We start from the raw sequence: 22,983 nt of genomic DNA, 5'->3' as shown, positions 1-22,983 counted from the left end.
CTCATTTTACCGACCTCGGAAGGATGGAGGGATGAGTCGACCTGAGCCGGCTACCTGGGATCGAACTCAGGTCATGAGGAGAGTTTCAGCTGCAATATTGCCGCCTACCAACAACTCAATTTAGCTGGATCAGGGCCCTGTGGTTTACCACCAACTACCACCTTAGAGAAAGATCATGTTGTATAAAAGTATAGCACAGCTGTTGCACCAACGTTTATTAAAAACAACTGTCTTCCAGCTTATGGGGTGGGCAAGTTGTTGCCCTCTACATTTTGGCCTACAACTCCCATCAACCCCTGCCAGCACAGCCAATGGTGAGGAATCATGGGTGTTGGAGGCCAAAACATCTGGAGGGCCACAAGTTGTCCACCGCTGTGTTAGGTTGTAAGGTGCACAAGTCTCTTTTGTTTTTGCTGCAGCAACCCAACACAGCTACTCAATGAACACTTAAGTCGTTCCAAAGCACGTCTAGAACCAAGGCACTTCTTGTGCCAAATGCTTTGAACTTGCAGCAATAGTATATTATATAGCAGTTTGTCTCATTGCAGTGTTTGTAGGTAGAGACATATCAAGTTATTGAAAACTTTTTTCCCCATTTTTTTAAATTTTATTTTATCTTCGTTCCCAGACCTACATCTTAATTAAGAATGATAAACATGGTATTGGCAAGGAAGGACTTCCCAGTTACCAACGATTAAAAAAAAGTCACAGAATACTAATGAAAGAGGATGGTCTCTTAAAAAATCCTCAAATTTATTCATTAGACTTTAGCAAGGACATTCATTGTAAAATACAGAAAAACACATTAAAACTTTTCAGAACAATCAAATGAAAATAAAAATGAACTGAAATTAAACTCAAACAAACAAACAAAACTAGTTGAGGGAGTAACACAGATGGGGGAGTGAGAACTAACCCAGGATTTTTATTTCATTTAAATCAAACTGAGCAGAACAAGAGAACTTAATATCTGGCAGTGATTAAGAGATGGGCTGGAAAAGCCTGAAACCACCTACATGAAAGAACTCCTATTGACTTCAGCAAGAATGGTTTCAAAGTTCCAGGATGACAAAATTACTTGGTTTGCAAGTTTGAGATGGTCACTGGGGCTTACGCACACTAGGTTTTCAGTTCTCTTAGGATAGTGGAAGGCTATTCAGTAAAGTGTTTTATTTCTATCTCATTTCCCTGATCCAGCTCTACTCGTGCAAAGTTACACGCAACTAGTTGCACCAGAATGTGACTGGACAACCCCTTGAAAGCAATGCAACAGAGATGGACAACATCTGCACTTGGATGTACATTTGCAGTTCCTGATCTGAAAGAGGAGATCCATGCGTGCCTCTCCTTCTCTGGATCGGGTCCAATGAGATCAGTTCCCGCTCTAGCCTTTATATGTAAACTCTGTACCAAAACAGCCACATTTGCCACTAGCCAGAACAAGCCCCACCAGTAAGACCAGATGCTTGGGCTTTGTAGCAAAAGGAATGTTTAAGCCTAGCAAGGCTTTGCAAGCACGCTTCCCATTTAAGTCTAGTGCTTCAGTGTTCACAGCATCTCACAGACATTATATCAGAAACCCTTACAACAACCCTGCAAGGTAGGTATTTTTATCCCCATATTGCGGATGGGAAGCTGAGGTTTCGAGAGAGGGTGACTTAAGTGAAAGCCTCCTAGTGAGTTCATGGCAGAGGCGAGATCTGAATCAAGGACCTCCCCATTCACAACTCGGCCCCTATGGTAAACTAGTTTAGTGGGAGTGGGAACGCCTTCTGCACTCTCTGAGTGAGCGATCGGGTTATTTTTCCTCCAAAGCAGACAGCTTGTCTGCACAAACATAATTCCACCCGCTCCTTTGCAAATCTCTAAATTACACTACACCCACTCCTAACAGGACTGGGGGGTGGGAGACCTTTCTTCAGGGAACACCTGGGGGACAAAAGAAAGAGATGGATGTGCACTTGACAGCTTAGAGAGAGGAGGGGAAGCAGGCAACTTTCAATGGAGGGAGCAATCCTATGGCCGCTAGACAGTGGTTTTCCGGGAACCAACCTCCCCCCACTTCCGTGCTGCCTCCCCCGTGCTCCATGCTCACAAGAGGAGTGCAGAGCGGCCAAAAAGCGCCGTTCCTGGAGGGCGTTCTGGGGCAGGGAGGGCGGAAATGCCTGTATGACACATCCAGTGTGTTGTCTGGCAGCCTCCTCCCCTGCTCTGCCCTCCTGTGGCTAGACAGCTACAAGCAGCTGTATTGCTGAAAATGCAGGGCAGGAGAAGCGGGGAGGGAACGATCCCCTCCGTGCTTCTCCTGCCCTACCTTGGAGAGGCGGTAACCTCCAAGTTTGGAGGCAGCCACCTATCTGCATAGGAATGCACCCTAATTTACTTTCAATTGCTGCCACTCTACAACATAGCTGCGAACCTACTTTGTCAACTTCATTTCTGCTAACCCAAACCAGGGAAACTGAAATCGACAGAGTTGCCTTCCGAGCAGGAAGAGAAAGGAAAACATTCCAAAGAAAAAACACACACTTCGCAAATGACTTGCAAAACAGTGAGGCATCACAGCCTTCAAATAGGCCCCTGTAAAGGTTAATCGCTGTACAATGACAACAGGCAAGGCAAGGGGATTAAAATCCAGTCTTTTTTCCAAAATTCTTCAGTTGGTACAGGAGCATCAAAGCATCTCAGTTACAAAGAACTTGGCAGGCGAAGATGGACATACTACTGTTCTCCCAGCTTTGCAAGGGGAGGTACAGACAGTTTCATCAGCAAGTGTGGCAGCCTCCCCCTCTGCTTTTTCGAAGGGGGCGCACATGCAGCTATGCATGCGCACAGGCGGGCAATATACTCCTTCCCTTTACAACAAAAAGGGAAGACGTGTTAGTGATCTCACAAGCATTACAGAAGCATCTTGGTCACGGGAACAAGCCCACCACAGCAGTAACGCAAGCGGAGGCAGCCTCTCCCCAGTTCCTGCTGAAAACCTACAGGATCAGTCATCAAAAACTCTTGCCATGACTGGAAAGTAGTGAGTGTTGTTCTAAGGACAGCAAAAAGCACTATCACATAGTTTTTGCCATCCTTAAAAATGCTGCATCTGACATCACTCTGCTGCATACTCCTATGCTAACCTGAGATGGTGAAGTAAATAAGGAGAGCCATCAACAGCCACTGTAAGGCCAGGCTGGGGATGGGCAGATTCCCCATCTCTTAGCTCAGGGGTGGGCAACTTGTGGCCTCCAGATGTTTTGGCCTACAACTCCCATCAGCTCTAGGCAGCATAGCCAACAGTGATCAAAGCTCAGAGTTTCAGGGCAAAACATCTGGAACGTCACAAGTTGCCCAGCCCTGCCTTAGCTTGCCCAAAAGAGCAGAACCACTACAATGCATTTTGCCGTTTCTTCCAGTAGTAGCATCAGTCCTCTTAGCATTCAGCAGAGAAAGACACCGCTGTTTTAAATGCCATCCCATGACCTCCTATAACAAACACAGAAACCAACATCTGACAAGGCTGGACAATTTCAAGGATAAGATATTTACTAAGAGAACTAGCAACAAGAAGGGGAAAGAAGCTGTGCCATCATAATCGAATGGCAGAACGTTTTAGCATAACCATTTTTCTTTCTTCTGTTCTTGAAAACATGAAAGGAGAACCATGCTAACAGTGGATCAAGTTTGCAAAACAGAAACAAGAAAAAAACGCTACATGAGAGTTTCTAGCTTGAAGTAGCGACCAAGAATACCTACAAGGGGTCAACAACGAAAATGGACACTGTTCATCTATCAAAAACAGAAAACAAGACCCCTCCCCACCAAAACACAAGACATCTCAAATTGCACTTGACAAGGGTGCAAACTGTTATTAAAACCTTGTATTAGTGCCCAGAAAAGGAAGAGTGAATGCAAAGACCAGGGGGCTTGGAAGTCTTCCAAAACGGCAGTCAGTTTAAAGTCCAACAATGATATTCAAGCCACCATTAGCGGTGTGTCCCATTCCCCTCTTTCCCATTGCAGATGTGTAAGCAGCAGCCACTGCGTTGTCTTCAAAACTGTAAACGGCACCTTTCTATCTTAAAATGTAGCATACAAGTTAGAAGAAAAGCCCATAAAATTTCCCCATGAATGTATACAAAATGCAACAACAAAAATCCCATACAAAAATAAACATTCAACTTCTTATAGGTATATAAAAAGAAATCTCAACGGAGTATAGGCGAAGCACCTGGTAATCTGACCTGAATCTATCATTGGCTGAAACTACAATCGGAGTTGCAAATACTGACAAAATGGGCAGCAATACAGGGCGTGCCCTGATCTTTACTGACATTCAGAGCCACATTAATATAGTGGTGGCAGCCCCTGGGTCTGAACAAAGAGCATGTTTCAATGTTAGCGGCCCAAACCAGAGAACCATGGGAGAGGCAGAAGTCAATACAGCATTTTTATGCTCGCAATTGAGAAATGCCAAATGCTTGAGCTTATATTGTGTGAGGACTCCTGGACAAGGGAGGCTCGCGAAGTATGACACTGTTGTGAATGCACCCTGGCCACACCCCTTTCCCTTGGCCACACCCCCAGCCACCTATCATTTGGTGGCTTCCCAGTTTTTATGCCGTTTTTCACCCTATTCTAAAAGGTGGAAAAGTCTCTCCTAAGATGGTGTTACAGGTAGGACAACTTGGGACCAGGACACCCAAGAGAGCGCCTTCTTCTTCATCAACCTGCCCGGTCACTGAGGTCATTGGAGGGCTGCTCCTGGTGTTCCAGACGGACCTATGGCCCAGCTGGAGTCCACCAGGAAAAGAGCCTTCAGCATGGTGGCCCCCTTCCTGTGGAACTCCCTGCCTTTGGAGGTCAGGCAGGAGCCAATGTTGTGTTGTTTTCAGCGCCTCCTCCAGAGTGACCAGCTGCAGTTTATTAAGTTCAGAATCTGTGCTTTTAAGATGTTTTAACTGTTTTAATTACGGGGTTTTATTCTTTTACCCTGTTGTTCACCACTCCAAAATCTTTGATGTGGAGCGGTATATAAATATTGTAAATAAATGAATTGTAAATAAATATGCTGCTATCTTTTGTATTTTTGCCCCCACCCCCTTTTGCTTTTGGCCCTGTCCACCCTGGAATCTGCCCCCCAAGAGCCCCTGCCTCAGGTTTTCATTATCCTGAGTAATTTGTATGATTAGCAAACTCACTGCTCACCCCTAGCTTCAGATCATTGATAAGCAAGTTAAAAAGCACCAGCCCCACAATACAGATTGTGTAGAGGCCCTATTTCTTACTTTTCCCCCATTGTGAAAACTGCCCATTAATTCCTATCGTGGAGGGACGTAAGAAGCGGACAACCTACTCCTTGCCAAATGCTGGGATTCTTGTAAATAAATGCTGGATTAGCTGCACCTCAATATGATCCAAAAAAGCGCCATAAGCAAGAGGGCATCTGCAAGACCATTTAATAAAATTTAGTTATGCCTTAACAGGCAAGAGATCCTAAAGTCCTGTAAATTTGACACACATTGGTGGATGACGAGGATTCTGCTAACAAAACTGCCCTGAGCAATCCTAGATCATGCAACCTCGCCAGCATGGCCTGGAGCAGGGGTGGGCAGAAGGCAGATCTCCCCATGTTTTGGATTTCAACTCTCATAAGTCTAAAACATCTGGAGGCCTACCTTCTGCCCACTCCTGAGTTAGAGCATATTTGGGCATATAAAGTCACGTTGCCTGTTCCTGCAAATATGGCACCACCACCACCACCATCTCCAGACCCAAACACTTAACACGAAACCTCACCCACCAGTTGCTGCAACCTTTGCTCACCACAGCAGGATCTGCAAGGGAGAAACATTTATTGGGCTGAACTCAATGGCTCTACAGATGTCACCCGAAGAATGACATTTAGCCTAATCCAGTTCTTAGTGGAACTCAGAAAGAAGTAATCTTGAAATCAGCCCATCCTATTCAACCGAATATGAAGAACAACACAGACCCAAGATCAAACATTAAGGTTCTGGGCCTCCTCTTATGAAACAGCACACCAATAATTCTTCGTTTTGTTCCGAGCGCTGTTGGCTCTGGAGAGCGGCATGCCTCTTCAGCAGTAGGACCACCAAAAAGGAAAGGAAAAGCTTTGCCTTTGTGCACGTGACCTTCCAGTGGGTAGGCATCGCCTCTTTTGATCCCAGCCAAACCTGAAAGTTTCTATTGCACAGAGCAAGGCTTGTGGATTTCAGCTCCCATCATCCCCAACCTTTGCCAATGCTGGCTGGGGGAAATGGGAGTTAGGAGTCCACCAACATCTGGAGGGCCATAGGTTCCCCACCACAGGTATATAATTTTATCTACTGCACTGGGCTGGACTATCAAATCTCTTCCTTGACTCAGACAAGCTGGTAGAATTCTGGGCTGGGCCACTTTTAGACCGCAGGTGGGGAAGAGGGGATCATATTTTAAATGTTCCCCCAGTTTAAAGCTCTCTTCTTAATGAACCAGCCCATCCGGGCGCACTACACTAGGCCTTACTATGCAGTAAAGCGTGCAGGTGTTAATGTGGGGAAACATTCCAATCTATGACTGTTCCCCTCTAGTAGTCAGAAGGAATCCAATCCAAGACTCTACCACCTCATCCTCCATAGTATGTGGAACAGTTGCAATACTTTTGAGCTTCACTGTTGCAGTTCGGCTTGGAAACCTTCTACGCCTTGGAAGTCACCAGGGTGGAAGGGTCCACACACCAAGGCCATAGGAAGAGAGAGGTTCGCTCCCCTGCACTCATTCCCTGCCAGCCCATCATGGTTCTGCAACCTCATGGTCCTGCCATCATTTCCATGTGCCAATTCTTTGTCCTTACCCACAGACCAAATCAGATATTTAATTTGTTATTAAAAATAAAGGGAAAGCATCAACTTTTCAGAACATCAGGGAACCCTCTGGAAACAGGTCAAGTTACCAAGGCAGTGACAAAGTGTTGTATACATTAGTATATTATAAAGTGGTTTCTTTAAAAAAATTCCATTAAATATGTACAATCAAAATGCTAACCAACACACATTTGTAGATGAACATTCGTATTAGGGTGTATCCCCACACGCACACAATCCCTCAGCCCCCAGCCCCCCAAATCAGCAAGTGTTACACCATTTGACAACAAACTTCACAAGATGTCTTTGGTGATATGTTCAAAAGGAAATAACGCCCCCCCCCCCTCACAACCCAAAACACATCCAAGAGCATAAAGCAGGCTTCTCCAACCTGGCACCCCCCAGCTGTGTTGGACTGCGAGTCCTAGCATCTCCAGCCAGCCTTCCTGGGTAGGGATACTGGGAGCTGTAGTCCAACACATCTGGAGTGGGGGAAGGCATAAAGCTATGGCCAAAAGAGACCACTGTGAAAATCTGTCCACAATGCAAGCAGTGTGATCCTTAATAGTCCTTGTTTGTGAACAGCATCCATGGAAAACAAGAGATGGAAAGAGGTGGGGCCCACTCAACTCACAACCCCCAAAAGCAGCTCACCAGTTGCGTGCGTTCATACGGCTTCAAGAGCCCCTCTATTTTGATAGTCCCAGACAGCAAAACTTGAAAGCGTATCACATAATCATAGAATAGTAGGGCTGGAAGGGGCCTACAAGGCCATCGAGTCCAACACCCTGCTCAATGCAGGAATCCAAGTCAGAGCATCCCTGACAGGTGGCTGTCCAGCCTCATCTTGAATGCCCCCAGTGTGGGAGAGCCCGCCACCTCCCCAGGTCATTGGTTCCATTGTCGTATTGCTCTAACAGTCAGGAAGTTTTCCTGATGTTCAGCCGGAAATCAGAACCCTGTTGGGCTGCCCTACATGGCTGTCTGCATTTGGCTCAATGGGGTTATGAGTCGCATAGGCCTCAAAAAACGGCTGAAGGATCAACGCTGGTGATTTGAGATCTGGACATTCAGTTCCACCTCACCCTGCCAGACATTGCAACCATTATTCACGGCAGGCCATGCATATATGCTCACAAATATTAAAATGCCATCCCAAATGAGGGTCCAACAGCTTGAAAAGCAAGGTATAATGCTCAGGTATTTCTACAGTTCTAGACTGGCAAAACTCAGGAGTAGAATAATGCACAACTGCCCTGCAGGGATATGGTTCCCAACAGTCAGGCTCTAAGGTAATCTGAAGAATAGGCCAGGGGCCTATACGGAACACCGCCACCAAGAAGCAATCAGGCCTCAATAGACGCCTACAGCAGAACAAGATGGAAATGGCAGCATAATCCTGAGGTATGTTTTGGAAAATGCACACAAAAACACTTTATTCAATGGGAAAAAGTTGCTTGCAAAAATGTGTACATTTGAAAAAAAGATGCGTACAAAAAAGTGTATATTTTTGAAAAATGCATATGAAAATATGTAAGAATTTTCATGCAAACTTTTTTTTAAAAATTGCAATCCAATGCAGAAACAGGACAGAACAAACCTAGCTGTGGAAAAACGAGAACCTGAGTGAAACTGATCTGGAGAGATTCACTCATTCCTAGCCGGCAAGTGGTGGTGGGAGAAGAGGGGGGTAGGAAGTGACTGATCCACCACGGAGAGGGGAAAATACACTCCCTTAAAAACAAGGTATCACTTTATGAGACATCTAGACTGGATCTTTCTTCCTGGCCTATTTTTCTATGTTAATGAAACAGGTTCTTTTCAGGATGGGAGGGCATTCAAACAGGCAACCCCACCCCTCACACACCAGTAGCCTAAAGCGGTATGGTCCAGAACAGCTTTTCCCATAAACTAGAGTTTAGTAAAGATCTAACAAGGTTGGATTCATATCCTCCAACTCCTTATTTAGCTGACGGAATGGGGCAGTTGGTGGCAAACGAAGACCCTTCGTAAAATTGGTAACAAAACATTTGGGGGAGGGGAAGAAATCAGGCAGATATCTTTCCACACACTTAGGGCTTTCTACACAAGGCTTTTATTGTGTGCTCATGATTGCTCACTCACGGTAGTTTACAGCTCCTTTACACAACCTCGTCATCCTCCATGGCCTCTCCCAGGCTTTGCAACCATGTTTTTTTTTGGGGGGGGGAGGTCAAGGAAAGTTTGGTGTATCCTGCATGGCACTATGAAATGCTCCATGTATCTGCGCAATTCCACTATACCACATCACCATTTACTGGCTGTATAATGAAACATATAGAATGGCAGAGAAAGACACCCCTACCCCCCAGGAAACCACATGTAATGGAGCTGATCTTAATCCCACAAAGAATCCGGAAACTGAAGCCCCAGTAAAGGTGCGGGATAAAAGCCTCATGCAGAAATGCCCATAAATGGGCCAAGAGGGTAAGAGCTGGCAGCTGCTGTAAAATAGTGACTCTTGCTTATGTAAAGAAATAGTTTTCTTTTCCACTAAAAGCAAGTGTTATTTCCTGCAGAATTTGCACACCTGGGAATGTGGTAGTGATAAGCAATCCACAGATGGGACTATGCTTTACACCAGGGGTAGATGTTTTGGACTACAACTCGCATTGGCCCCAGCCAGCATGATGAATGGCCAGCGATTATGGGAGTAAGTCAGTCAAATTTAGCTGCACCCTCGGTTTAAAAGAAAGAAGGCCTCTGAAACTGCATTGTACTGATGGCAGCACCATGAGACCTGGCTCTGATACAGGATTTTCCTCTTGCTCATTTCGGGTTCCCCTTGCTGTTCGAGTAGCTATTGTGTACCAGGGAGCACTCAATGAACATGAATTGTGGACCTGGAAGGCCTTGATTTGAATCCTTGCTGACCTGCTGATAGTCCCAGTAGACACGACTGGGCAGATGGGCCAATCGTGACTTCATGTCCTTTTGAGGACTCTCCTATACTGCCAGCCGTCCCTTTCCGGATGGCTGCTTCTAGGTGGAAAGCAGAGACAGCCTTATCATAGGACAAAGTGAACAAAGGATGGTTCTTGCCCTCACGTCCTGACTGTGGGGTTCCCACAGGAATCAGGTTGGCTCCTGTGGGAAACAGGATACTGAATCAGATGGACCTATGGTGTAATCCTGCGGGGCTTTTATGTCTGACTTGGGGGCGTTGGATGCCATTAGTGGCAGCTGAGTAAGAGACGAACAGTTTCGGTTCTCGGGCACAAACTACCAGGAAGCCTTCCCACACAAACACCACTGAAAGCCCTATTGCCCCTTCACAAGCACCAGTTCTTCCCAATGGGGCTTGTACTGGAAAACGTCCTGGTGGATTGTGCCCCATGTTGAGTAGTATTTGTGCATGGCGTGTGGGAGGATACGATTTGCATTTTCTACCAAAACGCCTTGGGCCATCCATCCCTGTGCAAAAGGGAGGAAGAAGTTACCCGACAGAGGCAATGTTGCTGCGTTCTAGATGTTTTGAACTACAATCCCTGGCATCTCCGACCATTGGCCGTGCAGTCAGGTGGCGCTGATGTCCAAAATATTTAAAAGACACCAGGCTGGAGAACATTGTTGCATCTGATATTCCAATCTAGATTAACGGGAGTTTTGCATCACATCAACAAGCACAAATCCATCATATAGCTACCTCCTTTGTAAAAAACAACCACCACCACCACCCACCTTCTCCAACCTGGTACCCTCCAGATGTGTTGGACTACCACTGGAATCAGGTCCAGCCAGCCGTCGTAACCTTCTGGAGGGCACCAGGTCAGGGAAGAGGCTGCGGTATACAAAGCAATTAAAACCAAATGGGATTTGCCCAGAATTCCACTGGCACCCAGGTACCCCAGTGTCACTCACTTGCTTTCTGTGCTCAAAGGCTAAGTGGTTCTATCAGACATTCCACCAATTGAAATTTAGTCCTAACAAGGAAATAATGGAAATCAATTTTTCAGAAGGGACTCTGTTTGAAGCAAGGATATTTTTTTAAACACACACAGACTCATATCCTTGACGCTTGCAATTCTGCAAACATTGTGACTCCTCTCCAGCATCATCCATAAACTGTGCCAAATTTTTTACAGTACAATCCTATACATGTCTACACAGCTGTTCTCCCACTGAGTTCTGTGGGGCTTACTCCCAGGTAAGTGTGTATAGGATTGCAGCCTTAAGGTGCAATCTTATGCACGTTTAGACAGAAAAAAGTTCTACAACTCCCAGCATTCCCCAGCCAACACTGCTGGCTGGGGAATGCTGGGAGTTGTAGGACTTTTTTCTGTCCAAACATGCATAGGACTGTGTCCTTAAAGGCCTTTTACAGCCCCTTCCCCTTTCGTTGATGGTCACTTTGCCCCATTTTAAGCCATGTCCATTGACTTCTTGTTCTCACTTTGTCACTTCCAACCACTCTCTCAAAGCACAACATACTTCATGAATCCCACCCCAAATGCTACCCAATACAAGGGCTCTTCTCGAGTAATTGTGGCTGCAATCCTGAAAGACACTTACTAGAGACTAAGCCCAATTGAACACAGTGACACTAACTTCTAAGTAAACATGCATAGCATGGCTGCAACCTTATACACCAGCCTTCCCTAACCTGGTGCCTCCCAGACGTTTTGGACTACAGCTCCCATAATCCCTGACCATTGGCCATGCTGGCTGGGGTTGACAGGAGTTGAAGTCCAAAATATTTGGAGGTCACCCATTTGGAGAAGGCTGCTATACAGGCATATCTGGGAGTAAGCCCAAAGAAACTTAATGGGTTTTACTTCCAAGAAAACATGCATAGGATTGTGCTATTAAAAACTGAACATCTAACTGTTTTTTCTTTAGGCAAACCATCCCACTTTTTAAAGTTGCAACAACATTTACGTTTTCCCACCACCCTGCTAAAAAATAACACCAGAACCCCCACCTTTAACTTTGGCCACCCAACTGGATTTTAAGAAATTGCTTTGCCCCTTTTTAACTAGAAAGCCAAGCTGGAAACTTTAAAGATCTGTTCATCTGGGACCAACAACCTTCCTTCCCTACTGCATTTGGGATTCATAGTGGCCCACACTATGGAAGGCTGATTCCGTATGACTCTTAAGCAGAAGCACCATCACAGTGCTGAGTGACAGAGACCTCCCACTGGACGTGCTCTGCTTCGCTCACCACTGAAACAAGAATTCAATCCGTTACTCCCAGCTCTAAATCAAAATTAACGGTTTGGTGTTTCTTATGCCTCCTCGAAGCCCATCCTCATCCTGCCGTCACCCTCCATTTGGCTATTGTTACATTCATCATGGTGTTCTGACAGCAGGCAGGGGGTGTCTTCCAATCTGCGGCTCTCCCTCTCAGTAAATCCCATTCAGAGCTCCCACAATGGTCAGCTTTGCCCCCCGCCCCCAGGCCTCAGCACTGCTTGTTGTGAAGCTGCGACATCCCTTGCGTCACACCCACAGGTTTACATATTGCTGACTTGTTGGGAGAACGAGCAAGACCAAAGTTCGGAGGCAAGCTGGCACCTTCCTCTCCCAAAGGGAGAACCCAAGCAAGCTTTTTGGCCACACTGACGCCACCAGGCCGGTGAGAGGCGCATACCTCTTGGGACACAACAGTCGTTTGCAGAGGCAGATTGGAGGGCCTGACCACTGGCCTCGTGGCTGGTGGCATCGGACGGTTGGGTCCATCAGTGAGAGGTTTCCCAGAAGGTTCCTTGGCACAGTTCTGAACCAGGGCCGTGAAAGGCGGTTCTGCATCTGACTGTGCCAACGCATCCCGTCTGCTTTGGAAGGCTGGGGCATTCAGATCACGATCCTGCGATTTCACATCTTGGGAGGAAAACTCCTCGCTGTATGGGGCAGTTGATAGCCCTGGCCAGGAAAGGACACCTGCATCGCCTTCCCTTTCTTCTGGAGAACACGGCGCACTTTCCTGGCCTACTTCCAAGCCAGGAGGATTGGGATCCTTTCTGCAGCCACTCCACAGAGACCAGAACTCGCATGGCTTAAAGCCGTTCTTGGACAGTTGCAAGCTTGCCAGCTCAAACTCCAAACTCTCGGTGTCGAGGGACCGGCTTCTCCTGCAGATGGACAGCGGCTCTGGCACAGGAGGCCTCAGCTCCTGAAGCCGGAGCCGGCGGGGCAGGCTGGCGACACCCCAGTTGCAGCTTTGGAAACAGCTCTGCGAATACCCAGGAAACATTCTCTCGTCACATTCAGCAAAGGATTCTTTCGGGACATAACTGTCGTCAAAGGCCTCAAAGGATGCGGTGATATCCTCGTCAGTGTTCATCTCGAGATTCTGTTCGCACTCCCCTTCACCCTCCTGTTCTACATCGACAATGTCAAAAGTGACCATGGTTGGGAGGGCAGGAAGGTTCTGAGTGAATGCAGACCCTGAGTCAGAGCTGCCGAGACTTTCAGAGAGGCTGGAGAAAAGGGTCCCGCTGCTAGTGAATTCCACCAAGGCTTGAGAGAAGTTAACAGCCTGTTCTGGTTCACATTTGCTTTCCAGGTGGGGTTCTCCAAAGTCAGCTTCAGGTCTAGCAGGCTGCTCACTCGGTGGGCAGCTGCGGCAGCGGTGTGTTTGGTAGAATGGGTATGTCACCAATTTTTCCAGGGCCAAGTCACTTAAAGCGCACGATTCAAGGACTGTGTGCTCTGAACCAGAATCCAACACAGAGCTGTTTCCCACGAGCTGAATAAGGCAACTCCCATGTGGTTTAGGGCTACAACTGCTGTTATAATGCTTTTCTGGGCAGAGCATCTCTTGGAGGTCCTTCCAGTCTTGGTTTCCAGCTGGTATTCCAGCATTTAGGCCACTGTTCAAAGCATGAGGGGCAATTTGCTCACGACCAAGGCAACCCGGACTGTTGCCGACTAAGTTGACTGCTCTCGTTTTACATTCGGTGTGTTGCTTTTCCCTCGGATGCTGGTCTTTGTTAAGCCTATCTAGGTGCTTCAGGGCTGGTTCTCTCTGCAACTCCCAAAACAGCAGCTGCTTCTGGATTGCAGCCATTCTCTCCTCCTCCGTTTCCATCACTTCGTTCTTCTGACCCATCATCCGGACCAAGTCCTTCTCATCAGGGAGAGCAAAGTCCAAGAACTGTCCAAAGACCTCTGGAGGGGATGCTTTCCTATCAAACCAGGACTCGTCCCCACGAGAGGGGCTCATGAGCACATCGTCAGGTTCATAGAATTCGTAAAGCGCGTCGCCGCTGTAGCTGTCCCTCGGGAGGCGTTCCTTTTTTATTTCATCGCCAGCATCGTCCTCAGGACCTGGGGTAGTAGAGTCATAGTAACCCTCATCACTGTTAGGAGCAGATTCTTGTTGATCACTGTGTGGCGTTAAGAGTCCCATGTCATTCCTTGTACCTTCAGTATAGAGGTGACTTTCCTGCTTGGCATCATTCACTCCTTGGACCTCACATTTTGCCCTGAGCTCCGGCAGGCGTGCTTCGTAGGTGGCGTCCGCTTTGATGGCACCTTCCCACACCTGCTGGAGATAGCCCTCGATCTCATCAGGCAAGGCCATTTCTTCTCCTCCACCCTGGTAAGTCACCAGGCAGGAGCTCCTCTTGGCAGCATCCCTGGTGCGCTCAGTGGAGGTGGAGCTCTCTGTGATGCTGTCGATATCCGGCTCAGCTATGATGTCTCCACAGCCGGTGAGAGAGTCAAAGCTTTTAAGGGAAGTAACATCTCCAAACATCAAGCTGATTTGGTCCCCAGATGGGACACAGGGGGTACTGTCGTCTAGGTACTCTGGCTCAAGGGCATCAGGAAGGTCACGATAAGCAGAGTTAGCACAGAGGGCATCGTCTGGGTCCAGTCCCACATCTTGAGCACTGTCACTGTCCACAGGGCTTTCAGCCGCATCCCCGCCTGAGTTCCTCCTGGCGGCTGCCAGTTGGTCCACCTCCCTCGACCCATTGAGGTTGGCTGCTATTCCAGGTGAAGCACTGCTGAGAAAACTCTCCCCCCGCTCAGAAGGAAGAGCCACGCTTTTCAGACTCCCCTCCTCGGAGGCTGGCTGAGTTTCGACACCACTCCACCGACTTGGCTTGGCCTGCTCCCGTGCCACACCGTCCCCACTACTCCACTGCTGCAGCTCCGTCCTCTCGGGCTCGGCAGCTTTGTTCTTCCGGTGGCGCCGGATGCTGTTGAAGAGGCCCCTGAGGCCCCCTTTCTTAGACCTGGGGAGGAACAGGGATTTCTCTCCGCCAGGTTTCTTCTCGAAGCCCTCGGAACTCCCCGACAGAGACGTCGACTGCTGGGCAAAACTGCCCCGCAGGCCGACATCTGCTCCCAAGACAGCGCTCCGAGAACTTGGCAGCTGGGGAGGAGGGAAGTCCGTCCCACCGTCCGAGGGGCTCCTGGGACGACCAGAAGTGGTTTCTTCATACCCAACGTCACTGATGCCGTCGTGCGTCTTACTCTTACTCAGGCCCTTTTTCGAGGCTCCCTTTTCTTGGCCTTTGCTTTTCCCCCCAAAGAAGCTCGGCAGAGTGCAGATATGCCGCTTCCCACCGAAGAGTTTGAAGGCGGTTTTCTTCAGTTTGCCGGCAGGCGCCTGCTGCCGATGCGGTTCCACCGTGGCAAACGACGCATCGCTCCGCTCGGAGAGCCGGTCCGCTGCCCCATTCTCCTCCTGCAGACGCCGCTTACCATCCTTGGCTGGAGGAGGCTTGCCTCCGGCGTTAACCTCAGCACAGGCGGCGTTTGTGGCGGCCATCCTGGCATGCGCATTCAGCTGGAAACAGGGACTCTCGCGGGCACGCCTTCCTCAACATGCTGCAGCCAAAGCATGATGGCTGACCTAAAAGAAAAGAGAGGATGGGGAAAGGGGGGGGAAACAGCAACAGCATGAGAGCACGTCGAGACCAGACATCATTTCACAGAGTTTGGGATCTCCCAATGGCATTCTAAACAAGCAAAAGTATAATTACGGAATCACCGCAGCCCCGTATCTGCATTTACTCTTGCCCGTTTTAATGTGCTGCCATCGGCACTATTAAATGGACGATTTTGTAAGATCCTGGTTAGTGAACGGATACGTTTCTGTGGTGCTGGAGTAACAGAATCGGTTGAACATGTTCCCTTACACTGTGATCTCCACAGGGAATGCAGAGAAAAGCTAATTTCCCCACTATTAACAGCCTTCCCAGGAAGTATCTCCACCACTTTGGTATCCATTTGGTTAAGGGATGTGCCTTCTTGGGTCATGGGAAGGGTTGCCAGGTTTTTTATGATTTCAGTGCAAACTAGGAAAAAAATGATGCTATTTTCTTGAAAGAAGGAACCTCACAAATTGTATTTTATAACTGTGCTAGTTTTAACTGTGTTTTATATGTCGTATACTGATTTTGCTGGTCTGTGACTGTAATAAATGGATTCATTCATTCCACAAGAAAAAGCAGGGTCCAGGGTCCCATGCCTCCAAGGGAAAGGAAAGGAGCCGGCAACCTTAGGTGGGAAATCTGAACATGTGTGCGTGAAGAGATAGGAACATTTGCACCACTATGCACACCAGTTGCTGGGGAAACATGGGCGGAAGGGTGCTGTTGCACTCATGTCCTGCTTGTGGGTTTCCTGTGGGCAGCTGGTTGGCCACTGTGTGAACCCAACGCTGGACTACATGGACTCTTGGTCTGACCCAGCAGGGCTCCTCTTCTGTTCTTAACATGTAATTCTCAAATTAGTTCTAGAAGAATCCCAAAATGGCTGCTTCACCATGCCTCGGCAATACTAGCTGCCTTCTCCCTCCTACGCATCCGTTTGGGTCTGACCTCACAACTGAATCAACGGGACAGCTGCCAGCCTTGGATTTATCTGCAGGGTGCTTGAGAAAGAAACAATCCGGAGAAGAAGTCACCAATTAAGTCTTAGAGCTTCTTTCCTTTTGGGAGAGACTTAATACGGGCAGTGATTTGGTTCTGAGACTAGTTCAAGCCTCCAGCTCAGGGGAAGGCAACCGACTGCCAAGCTGGTTAATACCAGCCTTTGATCTCTCATTACCAGTAAGCACCCATCTGCACTCTTCTGCTTTAAAGCAAAGAACGCTTTGGTCTTCAAAGCAACAGCTGGCAAAGAAGATCCATAAAACCCAAAGATGTTTAATGGGAGTTTAATTTAGCACAGAAAACAACTAGCCAGGACTTGTACTTCATCCTAGATTCCACTTTTTAAAAAAGTTTTAAAAGGCAAATGCAACACTGCAAGCAAGTTCACTAAAGTCACACACAAAAACATGTGAATCATTTATGGCCTTAAAGAGAAGAAAAAGGAACAACTTCTTTAAAAACTTCAGAACCTTTCCTTTCCTGGAATTTTTCACTTGCCGCAGGCAGCCGGATAAGTAATTGCTTACAATTTTTGGTTACAGTAGGGCAGGGGTCAGGGTAAAAATGTTCCCTTTTCGCCAGGCAATTTAGTTTTTTTTCATTTATGTATATAAATGGATTGATTTGTTCACTTGTTTACTGCAGGGGTGGGGAATCAGCCCTGCTCAGGTCTGCCTGGCTCTTCAGGATTCCTCAGAAGGCCACGCCTCTTCCCCTTGGCTCCACCCCTTCCAACCACCAATCGTTGAGGGGCTTCCCAGCTTTTGTGCACTTTTCCCCCCATTCTAAAATGTTGAAATGCCTCTCCTAACACTTAGTTCCTGGCAGTAAGAGCTTTAAGCTAAAATCTGCTGGTGTTTGGGGTATTTGGCCTTTTTGCCTTTGGCCCTGGCCACCAGGGGAACCCCTGAGAGCTTCTCTGAAACTGAATTCAGCTCTTGGGCTGAAAGAGTTTCCCCACCCCTGCAGCGGTGTATTAATGTGACCAATGAAGTCTCTAGATTTAGCAGTCAGAGGCAACTCATCGACACACATGCCTATACGTGTTCCAGCTAAAGGTAACTCATGTTGCCATCCTGGCAAGCGGTGCACAGAGCTGCCATATTGGAATCCAAGATAGCCGGTGGATATATCAACCTCCCCTAGGCTTAAAAAAGTGCTTGCAATGACAGAACCAATGCCGCAGGAGCTGAGGGGATCAATCATAACATTTCTGTCATGGTAGCTGTATTGGATTCGGAAGCATAAGAACGTAAGAAGAGCCATGCAGGATCAGACCAAGGGTCCATCTTCTGTTCACACAGTGGCCAACCAGCTTGTCAACCCACAAGCAGGGCATGAGCGCAACAGCATCCTCCCACCCATGACCCCCAGCAACTGGTGTACATAGGCCCACTGCCTCTGGTACTGGAGGTAGCACATAGCCATCAAGACTAGTAGCCATTGATAGCCCTTTCCTCCAGGAATTTGTCTAACTCCTTTTAAAGCCATCCAAATTGGTGGCCATCACTACCTCCTGTGGTAGTGAATGTCATAGTTTAACCATGCGCTGTGTGAAGTACTTCCTTGGATCTGTCCTGAATCTCCCACCAACCAGCTTCATACTGCAAATTTAGGTTTGTTCCTTATTAGATAATGGCAAAGGTTGACAAAATTGCTACGTCAGCTCTGTTCGGTTTCAGTCAGATTATCTCAACAGAGTTGGTGGGATTAAATTTCTAGCCCCACTTGGGGAACTAACCAGAGATCTATCAACAGAGAGCAATCTACCATCTGCCCGCTGCTGCATCCAAGTGTACAGAAGCAAGAGGGAAACAGATTATTCTGCCGCTGTGCCTGCACTAGGTAGCACTCTGAAGGATCCCAGAATGAAGGCCTGATGCTGCAAGTAAAAGCATCCCCCTCCCGGCCAAACACTCTTGAGTGGATCTGTTGGAAAAACAAGCCCCAGAAATCCTCTCATTCCCCTTCTTACGTGTTACATTTGCCGGCTTTATTTCACCAGAAGCTGCCTGTAGAAGCCCTTGTTTATCAGCAGGTTTGGAATAACATCAGCCCTTTGGATTTAATGGACACGCCTTCTCTCCATAAGCCAACTTTAACAGCATGACAAATCTCTCTTGCTCTCTCACTCACACACGGGCTGGCACTCACTAGTCACAATGGAACAGCCTTCATCTGATGACCTCCACAATCACGATCAGCCATGCACACAAATGCGAAATCAATGAGTTCACGTCGCTCACAGGGCGCTCCAGAATGCAAACATCGGTGGTGTCCTTTGAACAATTGGTTTTCATGGCAAGCAACTTCATAACATTTTCACCACTGGGACTCTCCCTGGTTGGAGGTCTTTAAGTAGACAGCCATCTATTGGGAGATGTTCTAGCTCCAGATTTCTCAAGGTATCGGACTAGATCAAGGGTAGGCAGAAGGTAGACCAGGATCTACTGGTAAATCTCTGGGTAATTTGTACTAGATCTGCAAGTGCTTTGATGCTCAGTAGTTTAAACCAGTGGTCTCCAAAGTGGGGTGCACAAGATGATCCACTGGGGTGCACAAGCCGCCTGATAATTGAGCTGCCTCCTGCTGCCCTGACAAGGTGCCACTGTAAGCAATGATGGTGGTGGCAGAAGCAGCAGGATGGGATGGGAGCCGAGAGGGAAGCTCCGTGGCATTTCTCTCTTGGCTCCGGTCCTATCCTGCCTCTGCTGTGGCCATTGAGAGCAAATGCGCCAATCTCTGCCAGGCATGACAGAGGAAGATGCAGTTACCTGTTGGCTGTGGCACCGCAGCAGCTGCCATCCTGCCGAAGGAGAGCAAATTTGCTCCAAATTTGCTGACCTTTTCTGTGACGACAGGGGGCTGTCAGTAGTATGCTACCTAGCAGATACTTCTGAAAAAATAAACACACTTGATCTGTTCCTTCAAGGTAAAGGTGATGTTTTAACAATGAGCTTTTCAAAAGAAACTTGTGCTATGGAGAGAGCATTTTGAAAATGGATGTTTGGAAATGTTTCCATCGGTATATGATTTTGTTGCCGAAACAATGTACGTATGCCACCTATAAAAATTCTTATATCTTCACACTTAAAAAACATGGAAACAGAATTTTCTAACCTGTTTGAAAATTTTCCAAATGAAGTGTTTCAGTGGGTTTTGAGCCCATTTGTTAAAAATATAAAAATGTAACACCTTCCAATTAGTTTGCAAGAACAACTGATTGACATCAGGGAAGATGGAAGTTTACTAGCTGAATTTCAACAAAACCCTTTGCATAATTGGTGGATGGGATTGAAAAATGTGTCGCATGATTTAGTAAGCACAGCCAACGATGCACTTCTTTCATTTGGATCTACATATCTTTGTGAGGTGTATTTTTCAGCTATGACAGCCATTAAAACCAAGTATCTAAACAAACTGAACTCAGAACCAGACCTTTGAATCACTGTATCATAAAGTGTTAAACCAAGATTTTCAGAAATAATGAAGCATTTTCAATCACATTGCTCTCACTAAAAATATTAATATTTTTAGTGAGAGGAAAAAGGTTTTTTTATACTGTTGATAAATAAAATAAATTATTTTAAAAATATTGTTTATTTCATCTTTATCTCATCCTTTTTAATTTCTATTTTTGTGTATGTTTTCTAATGTACATAATATATTAGTACAGTAAGTAGTACATGTATATCATTTATAAATAAATATACATATATTGGGGGGGTGTGCGCAATTTTTTTTTACTGATAGGGGTGCATGATTTAAAAAGTTTGGAGACCACTGGTTTAAACAATAGCAAGTAAAACTGCAAGTAACAAAGCTTTGCTGGCTGGAGAATGCTGGGAGTTGTAGTACTTTGTTCTGTCTAAACATGCATAGGATTGCGTCCAAAATGGCTGATCTTGTGCCAGTTATTCTCTCTCAGCCTCAGTGTTCCTCACCTGTAAATTATGAGTAAATTGGTTGCCTCTGACCGAGTGTTTTGGGGCAACTCTGTTGGATAGTTTCAGAGTTTTGATTTAGACTCTACGATCTTCAGTAACTCAGATGTAGATGAATACTTGTATATGCAGGTTATTCCAGATGTACATCTCATGAGGTGAAGTAAGTAACGGGCTCTATTCCCTGAGCCACCATTTTCTTCTAGCAAATGAACTAAGGAGATCCCACAAATCTGAAGTCTGCCCACCCCTGAACAAGATGACCTACAACGCCCCCTCAAACCCTTTGATTCTATGACTGGGAAAACAAACTATTGGGGACACTTTCACACCTCTCGTGTGAAAACCAATGAGGTGCAAGGACTATACCATCTCACTGCTAGAAATATTAAATCAGCCCTATTATTTAGCAAGATGAAATCTGAAAAAAATGTGACCTCAGTGGAAGGGATCAGCAACTGGAGGCTGCTGAGCTGAGCCCCTGCTTTGCACGCAGAACGTCCCAGCTTCGATCTCCAGTATCTCCAGGTAGGGCATGAAAAACCTGGAGAGACGTTGCTGCCAGCCAGTGTTGACAATACTGGGCTAGATGGGCCAGTGGCCTGACTCAGTATAAGGCAGCTTCTTATGTTCATAAATCTCTCCCAGTATGAACCTACTGCAATCAGAATCTGAGGGCCTCCTCCGAGTGCTTCCTCCAAGGGAGGTTTGGGGGATGGCAACAAGGGAGAGGGCCTTCTCGGTGGTAGCCCCCTAATTGTGGAATGTTCTCCCCAGTGAGGTCTTCCTGGCGCCAACATTGTTATATTTTCAGTGCCTAGTTAAGACTTCCCTCTACTCCCAAGCATTGGTGGCACATGATGTTGTGTTTTTTAATGTTATAGATTATTGTTTTTAGCTGTTTCAAACTGTTGTAATTTTTGCATATTTAAGGTTTTATATTATATCATGTTATATTTTAGGTTTTTAATTTTTGTGAACTGCCCAGAGAGCTTTGTCTGTTGGGGAGTACAGAAATGAAATGAATAAATGTAATAAACGAATTAAATCTAACTGCCTAGGAGATATCTTCCTGATACCTCTATTGCCAACCCTAAAGTGGCAGCTGCAGTTATAGGCCTTGGCAGAAGGCCATTTTGGAAAGATGGCAGTTGGTGCTTGGGTCTACCCAGCCTCCTCTAATTGGCCATCTAGAAAAATGAACTGCTGGCGGAGACTTTCAGAGCTCCAAAGAGCAAACAAAACCCCCAGCCCAGCCCAGGATCCATTTCAGTTGGGTTTCAGGCCTGGGCATGGGACAGAACGGCCTTGGTCGCTTTGGTGGATGATATGAGGAGGGCTTTGGATAGGGGTGAATGCTCCTTCTTTGTTCTCCCCGACTTCTCAGGAGCTTTTGATACCGTTGACCACGGTATCCTCTTGGACCGCCTGGAGAGAATGGGCATTGGAGACATCGAGGTGTCGGACCCGTGGCCGCTCACGTGTGGGGTGCCACAGGGTTTCATCCTCTCTCCAGTGCTATTTAACATCTATATGAAGCTGCTAGGGGCTATCATCCGGAGGTTTGGGGTGCGGTGTCATCAATATGCGGATGACACGCAGCTCTACCTCTCGTTCAAATCTTCACCAGGGTTGGCCGTGGAATCCCTGTCCAAATGTCTGGAGACGGTGAGTGGCTGGATGGGGAGGAATAAGCTGAACTCTGACAAAACCGAGGTACTTCTGGTGGGAGACCAGAGTAGGTTGGGGGATATTGACCTGGTGTTGAATGGGGTACGGCTACCCTTGAAAGACGAGGTCCGCAGCCTGGGGGTCATTTTGGACTCCCAGCTGTCCATGGAGGCTCAGGTGTCAGCCGTGAGCCGGACAGCGTTGTACCAACTCCATCTGATACGAAGGCTGCTTCCCTACCTTCCCGACCATTTTCTCCCATCGGTAGTACATGCCCTGGTCTCCTCTCGTCCAGACTACTGTAATGCGCTCTACGTGGGGTTACCCTTGAAGACAGTTTGGAAGCTGCAGCTGGTGCAGAATGCGGCGGTTCACCCGATTAAAGGCAGCCGCCGGCATGATCACATCACTCCGGTGCTGAAGGAGTTGCACTGGTTACCAGTTGTTTTCCAGGCCAAATTCAAGGTGTTGGTTTTGACCTTTAAAACCCTATGCGGTTCCAGCCCAGCCTATCTCAAGGAGCGCCTCCAGCAACACCAGACAGGCCGCTTAACAAGATCAGGCTTGGATGGCCTTCTCTCGGTCCCATCAGCCAGGACAGCTAGGCTGGTGAGGACGAGGGAGAGGGCCTTCTCTATGG

At 47.2% G+C, this 22,983-nt stretch overlaps 1 protein-coding gene across 1 annotated transcript in view; it reads right to left on the bottom strand.

Moving 5' to 3' along the window:
* Positions 1-528: 528 nt before the first annotated feature.
* AMER1 (APC membrane recruitment protein 1) overlaps positions 529-22,983 on the bottom strand; it is a 32,525-nt gene continuing 10,070 nt past the window's right edge. The window contains exon 2 of the mRNA XM_084814162.1: positions 529-15,704. Coding sequence (XP_084670288.1) covers positions 12,300-15,620 — 3,321 coding nt within the window. The 5' untranslated portion in view covers positions 15,621-15,704 and the 3' untranslated portion in view covers positions 529-12,299. The remainder of the gene's footprint in view (positions 15,705-22,983) is intronic.

The sequence above is a fragment of the Heloderma suspectum genome, chromosome 9 (assembly GCF_057233095.1).
Source record: "Heloderma suspectum isolate Gila_16-S chromosome 9, 16-S_ref, whole genome shotgun sequence".
NCBI classification, from domain to species: domain Eukaryota; kingdom Metazoa; phylum Chordata; class Lepidosauria; order Squamata; family Helodermatidae; genus Heloderma; species Heloderma suspectum.
The sequence above is the reverse complement of the archived record's forward strand: the minus strand, read 5'-3'. Positions and strand labels throughout refer to the sequence as shown.